The sequence below is a fragment of the Tetrahymena thermophila genome (assembly GCF_000189635.1).
Source record: "Tetrahymena thermophila SB210 genomic scaffold scf_8254721, whole genome shotgun sequence".
NCBI lineage: Eukaryota > Ciliophora > Oligohymenophorea > Hymenostomatida > Tetrahymenidae > Tetrahymena > Tetrahymena thermophila.
The window spans coordinates 1,246-10,146 of record NW_002476486.1 but is presented as its reverse complement, the minus strand read 5'-3'; the positions used below and the strand labels follow the sequence as shown (position 1 = coordinate 10,146).

General features: G+C 20.9%; 1 protein-coding gene across 1 annotated transcript; it reads right to left on the bottom strand. All coding sequences in view use genetic code 6, as the record gives it.

Annotated features, from left to right (window-relative positions):
- Positions 1-3,962: 3,962 nt before the first annotated feature.
- Positions 3,963-7,566, bottom strand: TTHERM_002653496 (transmembrane protein, putative; the record flags this gene model as incomplete). Its single annotated transcript, XM_012796480.1, has 7 exons — positions 3,963-4,111; positions 4,169-4,325; positions 4,452-4,588; positions 4,695-4,725; positions 5,059-5,759; positions 5,812-6,088; positions 6,232-7,566. The coding sequence occupies 7 exons, from the start codon at positions 7,564-7,566 to the stop codon at positions 3,963-3,965; spliced, it is 2,787 nt and encodes a 928-aa protein (XP_012651934.1).
- Between the last annotated feature and the right edge of the window lie 1,335 nt (positions 7,567-8,901).

Sequence of the window (8,901 nt, the reverse complement as noted above, 5' to 3'; positions counted from 1 at the left end):
AAACATTATTCATTAAAATGCATTGATTATTAGCTAAATCAAGCTTAAAGTTTTAGTCGCATTAATCACAAATTTAGTTTGTATCACATTTAACACATCCATAGACTTAGCATTTCACACATTCTAAATTTTCATTTAAAAATTCATTTTTTGAACATTTTTGTACACAAGTAGAACTATCATCAGAGCTCTTAAATAGATTATCCTCACAAGTAATACATGCAGATTCACTAGTATTAAAGCAAGTGTTGCATGAATCTGAACACTAAAGGCAAGATTAAGCTATCAAAGAGTAAATTTAATTTGACTTACAAATATTGCAAAAACATATTTTGATTGCGCACAAGAAAATTATGCTAATTATCTTGTAATTCATTCTTTTCAATTTTACAGATGTTTTAAGTTTTACAGATGTTTTAAATTTCACAGATGTTTTAAATTTTCTTGTTAATAATTAATTACATTCAAAAAGTAATTAACTTTATTCAAATTTATAATGCGCTAATCTCAATAGACTTATCTATATAAAAACTCATATTATAAAAAATTAATAATTAAATCATTTGAATAATCAACCTCTGTCTTTTATATTATGTATAGTGGGTGTTTTATTTAATAAATTTAAATAATCAACGTCAATCTTTTATTATGTAATATCAAAGAATTTTAATTTTTTGCAAAATTTGAAAGGGAAACCTCCCTTTTCAAATTAACCTCTTAATTTTTATTTTTTATCAATCAAAAAAAGCCAAGCTCCCTTTTTTATTTTTTGATTAATAGAACAATTCCAGAATATTTTTAATAAATTAAATGTTTTTATTTTTTCATTTAAAATTATTTAAGTATTAAATGGCTGGGCTTGTAAAAAATGGCGGGATTTAAGTATATAACTTTAAACTTTTTAGGAATTTATATATTTTCTAAATTAATAAATACTTTCCTTAAAGTAGAACCAAAATTCTATCCATAAATATACGCTAGATTGTGTTTAAAAGTATTATTATTTTTATTGCCTTATTACAGATCAATTAAAAAATATGGCATAAACTATATTCCTCCTTCAATTTATGCTTAATTTGAAGCTATAACTGAATTTAACTTGATCAAGTTATTATTATAGAGATAAATTGAGCCATCAGAAGAATAATCTTATTTATTTTCTATTAGCTAAGATTAGCTTATTTATAAAACTCCTTGTCTAATAGTGTTAATCATATAAATAGCTCCACCATTTTATAACTTACAAGTATTAAGCCAAAAAATGGAATTTTATATTATTATCTACATGCTATCAAGTCACCTCCTAGACCATTACTATTTGTGTTATTTGTAAAATGACTCTTTAGAAATAGTAACTAAATAGCAATCTTATATCATAAATATAGGAGTATATTAGCTATTTATATTAACTACATTTTTTATTAGTACTTTCTTTAACTTCACATTAAACAGTTAATTTAAAAGGATTAAGGGATTGCTAAGATCAATACATATTTGAGAAACTTCAAAGTTGTTAATTTTAAACAAAAACATTGCATCTAAATTATTATATTATTTGTTGAGTATTAGAGTTAAATTTTTTAAATATTTGATAATCATGCTCTATATAAAATAAATTGTAGAATAAGCGTTTAAAACTATTCAAGTATTCACAATCTTAAGATCATTTATTTACCATAGTTCGAATATACTGTATAAACTTGAGCAATTTGTAATGTTAACATTTGAGATATTTACCATTTGACTTTAACCTATCTTAAAATATTACTTTTGTCTGAATTAGAAAGATAAACATTCTTCATTCTTAATTGAAACGTTAATATTGTTATTTAAACCAATATAAAACCTTCTTGCCTTTCTATATTTTACAAGATTAATTAATTTATGATAACTGATTCATAGTTAGAAATTTAAATTTAGCTAAAACTTGCTAATGTAATGAATATTTATTATAAATAAACCTTTTTAAATTTTTGTAAATTTAGTGATTCATTTAAATTTAAAGAAACATTCAGCATTTATAAAATTTCCATTTTACCATTTAAATTTATTTGCTATAGATAGAGACATTTATTTTAAAAATAAATTAAAAACTTGTTAGGAAAATTGAATATCATTTATCCATTTAATTTAATTTCATATTTAGATAATATCCTTTATTTGCGTGTTTCCATTTCTATTTTAGTATTAAGTAGATTAAATAGATTAAGTTATCTCATTAATTTATCTTTTTGAATAAATATTTTCAGATGTTCTATTCTGTTATTGAATTTATAGGGCATAATTTATTTGTAGATAAGGGTAATATAATCTAAGTTATATAAAGAAATAATGAATTTAAAAATTAATTATGAATAAAATTATAGTATTTATAATTTCTTTATATGTAAATTAATGAATATATATATATATATATAATTAAATAAAATAAGAAAAGAAAAAAAAAACATAAAATTAATTATAAACTAATTTATAAATTATTTTTTTATTTTTATAAAACAAATTAAAATAACAAATATTCATTAAAATTAAAAAGTAAACAAAATAACATATTAAATTAAAATAATATAAAAATTATAAAATAATTAATTTATTTATTTTTTATTTTAATTTTACAAGTAGTTAGTTAGCTTCAGAAAAAATAAGCCATGAATAGCAATAAAGCTAAGTCATCACTTAAATAATTTAAGCAATAAGCACAAATAAATAAATTTTGAAGTTAAGTTTATTATTATTATTATTAAATGTATAAACTGTGAATAGCTTTATAGCAAAGGAAATGATTAACTTTCTAGTTTCTAATTATATTTTGATTGCTTACTCTATAAATAACTAGAATATTCAAGAAATATAATAGTATTTATAGGATAAGCTTGATACCATAAAACATTGCTCTGATAAAAAATTATTTATTTTATAGTTTTTTAAAAAAGAAAAAATGATTTTGTTTGAATATTTATCTAAAATTGCTAGGTGATATTTATGTATCTAACCAACCACGTCAGAATAAGTAAGTTAAATTATATTGTTTGTGTAAAAAAGGTTTTCATAGAAATTTTTTGATTTTTTTCTTAGCTAAACTAAATTTTATCTGTGATTATAAAAATATTGAGTAAAAATAACATATAATTGCATTCTAATTGTAAAATATAGGTTTTAGTTTTCCTTTCTAAAAAAAATAAAGAGAAATAAATTTTGTGTGAAAATCAATGAATTTAAATAAGAAATAAAAATGAATAAACACTTAAAACATTCAATTTATCACTAATAATAAAACTTTCCTTCATTTTTAACGATTTATTATACTCTCTTAGGTAAGGAAAGAACAGAGTTTTTGATGGCTTGATCAACTCTAGAACTATTTTAGAAGATTTTATGTGCACTCATAAACATTTAGTCTTAACTTTAAATTCTACCTTAGAATTAGTTATTTTAATACGCTCAAGACATAGGTGCCGGATTCAAATTTATCGCTATTTTTAATCCCAAATTATTAAATTTTAACTAAAATAACAAATAATACTTTGGATAAAATCACAAAAATATCAAAAAAAAGGCATAGAAATTAATATTTTAATAAATTAATAATAATTAGGAAAATCAGAGATTATAACATATGTCACTGGCACAAAATCAGCATATTTGACTCATTTTATATTTATATATTTTAAATTATTTTTATTTTACATACCTTTAAATATCCATATACATATTTTCATTTATCAGAATTTTATTTTTTAATTTATTAATAAAAGGAAAATAAATTTTTTATTTTGGAATTTTATTCTTTAAACATAAATGTGTTAATATTAGAATAAATATTTAATTAATATAACAAATAAAATATATATTAAATAGTTAATGAAGCTTTAATATTTATAATCAACAATTTATAAAAATAAATATATCAAGACTTTATTTAAATAAAATTAATGGAAATTAAACCAATAAGATTTTAATATTCAACTTTTATCTAGAGAGAGCTGTATTTAAAATTTAGGGCTATTATTTTATTGATTATTTTATGGGGAACATTCAGTTTCTTAAATAATACTATCGATTGCATTACTATTAAATAAGTTTTGCTTATCAAATGTTCTATCTTTTAAGGCTATTTTTAAATTAAAAAAATTATTTTATTTTTTCTTAAGAAAGATAAGAAAATTACATATTTAGTTTTATTTAGAATTTCTTGTGTAGTAGGGCCATTTATTTGCGATTCTTTTATTAGAGTTTTTTTTTTTCATAATTTGTTATTTTTCATCAATCGTTTCAGTTTAAGTTATTAGATGCGATTAGGGTGAAGAAGGTGAATTATCAAGCTCCTAATTATTTTTAAAATCTAATTTCATTTTCTAATTCGATGAGAATAATATTTCATTTTTTTTAAATGATTTTATCATTTATCTTATTTTTTGTCTTACTTTTTTAAACTTGAGCAATGAACTTACCTTTTAACTATTTTATATTTCCACATAAAGCAATTAAGGATATTTTTTTTTAAGTTTAAATATTAAATTTTATAAAAATGTTCTTTCCTTCTCTTGATTTGTAATTTTTAGTCTTAACAATCCTATTACTAAAGTAGCTATAAAAAAAAAGTTAAGAAGCATAGTCATAACTATCCAAAATGTTTAATATAATAAGTCATTTTAATCACCTAAAATCTGTATCATACATAAATTTATTGATACTGTACATATTAGAGTCGATATTTGCTATAAACTATTAAAATATTTGTTTAAATATGGTTTAGATTTAAATAACAAATAAAATTAGATCATCAAACAAAGATTCGTAATAGCAACCTATTATTTTTTTAATGGTAGAATTAATTAATTAGGATTTATGGATGATTTATTTTTAGGAAATTAAATAATAAAATTAATTTCAAAGTAATCTATTTATACAGATATTTCACCCAGAGTATCTCGCGGTTTTTATTAATATTTTGATATAAAACAAATCTAAATATAAAGAAAATAAATACAAAGGATACTCGTGGTGAAATATCTGTATTTTTTTAATATTTTAAATAAATTAAAAATATTATATTACCTTTAATTAGATGTTTTGCTATATTAAAACAGATATTAAAATCAAACTTGTTTTATAAGACAATTTCCAAAACTCCCAGTAATAGTATTGTTTTTTATATCCAGCAAATAAGAAAGAATATTTTATTTATTTAATAATCGACTTTTTTTTGGATTTAGCATCGTGAATTTTATAGAATAGTAATAAAGGTATTACAAAACCCCATATAAAAATAACAGGAATGGTAAATAAAAATATGTACGGCTTATGCTAATGTTTATCATAGCATTCAATTCCAAAATCTAGATCTAAATACTTTTTATCTCCTATAGTTATACAATTAATAGATCTAATAGCAAGAGTAATTATCATAGGGTAAAAGTAAAAATAAATAAAAATAGCAGCAGTTTATAAATACCTGATAAAAAAATCTATTTGTAATCGCTTTAAAATAAATCCTTAAACTATGTAAAAAATAAGTATTCCTGCTGGTAAAGTAAATGACCAAAGAAATTAGAATAACCACAAAGGTTGTAAATTTGGGTGTTTAGAAAAAACACAATCAATAGATTTACTAACCACACTAACTGAATTTCCTGATAGTTAAATAGGAACAGTAAAAAAAGCAGGCATTTTTGTTGCAAATGAGCATACTAATGATAGTATTTATAAATGATCGGTGAGAATTTTCGAAATAATTTATGATCTATCAGATTAATTTACTTTTTATAAAATAAATTTTAAAAAAACTATTTAAATGGAATAATTTCATACATGTTGATCCTAAATAAATAATTTCTAATTTATTTAAATAATATCCTTTAACTTTAACTTCAAGCTGCATTATAATTCTTCTTAGGATTATAATTATGTAAAGAGAAATCATTAAGTATGCTAGTAAATTGTAAAGTACTATTTTATCAATATTTTGCTCGCATTTATAGCATTCTCCTCCATGATTATAAATTTCAGAATATCTACTTCCCCAAATATCACCGTATGTATCACATTAATAGCATAGAGGACCTTTATGTCCTTCAATACAGTAAAACTTTATTTAATTTGATTTTATTATTTTAAATTTAAATAGTTAATTTAAGTAAACTAATTTTCAATTAAAGCATATTTTATTAAAAATAAAAGAAAAAAAAAAGTATATTTTAAATTAAAAATTAGAAAAAGATTCAAATTTACTTTAGAAGAAGAAAGTTAAGGTTAGCATGATTGAGGGTTCATACTGCAGTAGATAATATTGTCAGTATTTTCATCTTCTCTCCAATATCCGCTTTTTAATTAGATATTAGAACCTATGCATCTAACAGCAGATTCAGGGCATATTTTACACTCTTGATCATTTAAACTTAAAGAATATTTACCATCAGGGCATGTTTCACATGCTATTGAGCTACCGTATTATTTAAATATTTATCCTATTGAACACTACTCCAATTCTATATTCAATATTAATTCTATTTAACCATAATTAACCACAATTTTTCCATTTGAATCTATTAGTGAAGGAAATGAATTACTCTAGATTTTTAATACCAATTCAGAAATAGGTTTGTAAAAAATCTGAACATCTAAGTTAAAGCCCCCATTTGTAAATTATTTTGTTTAAAGTTATCCAACGCATTGTATTTCTTTGTTTTCTTAGTTCCATTATACAGAAACGCTTATTTATTGCACTAAAGATTAAACATCACTACTTAATAATGAAAAATCAGTAGAGTTAACATCTATAAATCTAATTGGATTATTTTCTTCGTCAAGCAATTATATTTGTTCCAAATTTATTTAATCTCCACTTTTTAGTTTTTTTATAAATATATCTTTATCTTCATATAACTTTAAACTATATTTAGGAATTTTTATGTTTTCTAAATTAATAAATACTTTCCTTAAAGTAGAACCAAAATTCTATCCATAAATATACCCTAGATTGTCTTTAAAAGTATTATTATTTTTATTACCTTATTAAAGATCAGTTAAAAAATCTGGCATAACCTGAGTATAATATATTCCTCCTCCAATTTATGCTTAATTTGAAGCTATAACTGAATTTTACATGATCATGTTATTATTTTCGAGATAAATTGAGCCACCAGAAGAATAACCTGATTTATTTTCTATTAGCTAAGTTTAGTTTATTTTTAAAACTCCTTGTATAATAGTGTTAATCATATAAATAGCTCCACCACTCTATAACTTACAAATATTAAGCCAAAAAATGGAATTTTATATTATTATCTTCTTATTATTAAGTGCATAAATAACACCTCCAGGGCCATTACTATTTATGTTGTTTATAAAATGACTCTCAGAAATAGTAACTAATTTGCAATCTTATATCATAAATATAGAAGTATGCTAGCTATTTATATAAACTACATCTTTTATTAGTACATTCATTAAATCGATATTAGACAGTTAATTTAAAAGGATTAAGGGATTACTGTTAAAAATAGAAGAATTCATAAATTTTGCTTTAGAAATAAGAGCATATCCTTCGCTGTTTTATTGATTCATAGAAAGGAACTAAATTTAATTGTTATTTTAATTGATATTTTCTATTTATGAGTTATTAAAACTTATTATATTTATTAAACAAATATCAGATTTGGAAAACAAATATTTTGTATTTGTAATATTTAAATTAGTAATATTAATTTAACTAGCTTGAATAGTGAAAATAGTTTATGAGACTTAGAGAAGATCAATATTTATTTGAGAAACTTCAAAGTTATTAGTATTAAATGAAAACGTTGCATCTACACAATCAAATATCTCAATATCCTTTAAAATAGCAGAATCACTTAGATACTAAACGTCATTAATATCTTATTCTTTTATTTAGATTATTTTATTTTTTGTTGTGTACTTGAGTTAAATATTTTAAATATTTGATATAGTCGTGCTCTATATAAAATAAATTGTGGAAAAATAAGTTTAAACTATTGAAGTATTCATAATTTTAAGATCATTTATTTACCATAGCGCAAAGACATTGTATAAATATTAGCAATTTGAAATATTAATATTTGAAATATTTACCATTTGACTTTAACCTATCTAAAAAATATTATTAGAATCTGAATTCGAAAGATAAACGTTGTTAATTAAAACATTAGTATTGTTATTTAAAACAAATATAAAACCATCATGCCTTTCTATATTTTACAAGAATAATTAATCTATGATAACCGATTCACAGTTAGAAATTTAAATTTAGCTAAAACTTACTAAGTTAATGAACACTTATTATAAATAAACCTTTTTAAAATTTTATAAATTTAGTGATTCATTTAAATTTAAAGAAACATTCAGCATTTAAAAATTTTCCATAGTACCATTTAAGTTTAAATTTATTTGAGTTGCTATCGATAGAGACATTTATTTTAAAAATAAATTAGAAACTTGTTTGGAAAATTGAATATCATTTATCCATTTGATTTAACTTTCATATTTAGATAATAACCTTAAACTCAATTTGTGTGTTTCATCTCTATTTTAGTCTTGAATATTAATGTCTATTTATTCAATAGATTATCCATCTTGATATTCTATTTCTATTATTGAAAGTATTTATTAAGTAGATTGAATAGATTAAGTTATCTCATTAATAACAGTTTTTGAATAAATATTTTCAGATTTTCTATTCTGTTGTTAAATTTAAACAGAACATACTTTATTTGTTGATAAAGGTAATTTAATTTAAGTTATATTTTAGTAATTAGATACCAATATAGATGAATATCTTTGATTATTAGAATCTATAATTAGCTAAAAGTTTTATAAAAATGCGTTTTTTATTTAGTACTCATAAATATTTGAATAGGTGCCATTATATTTCAATTATATTAC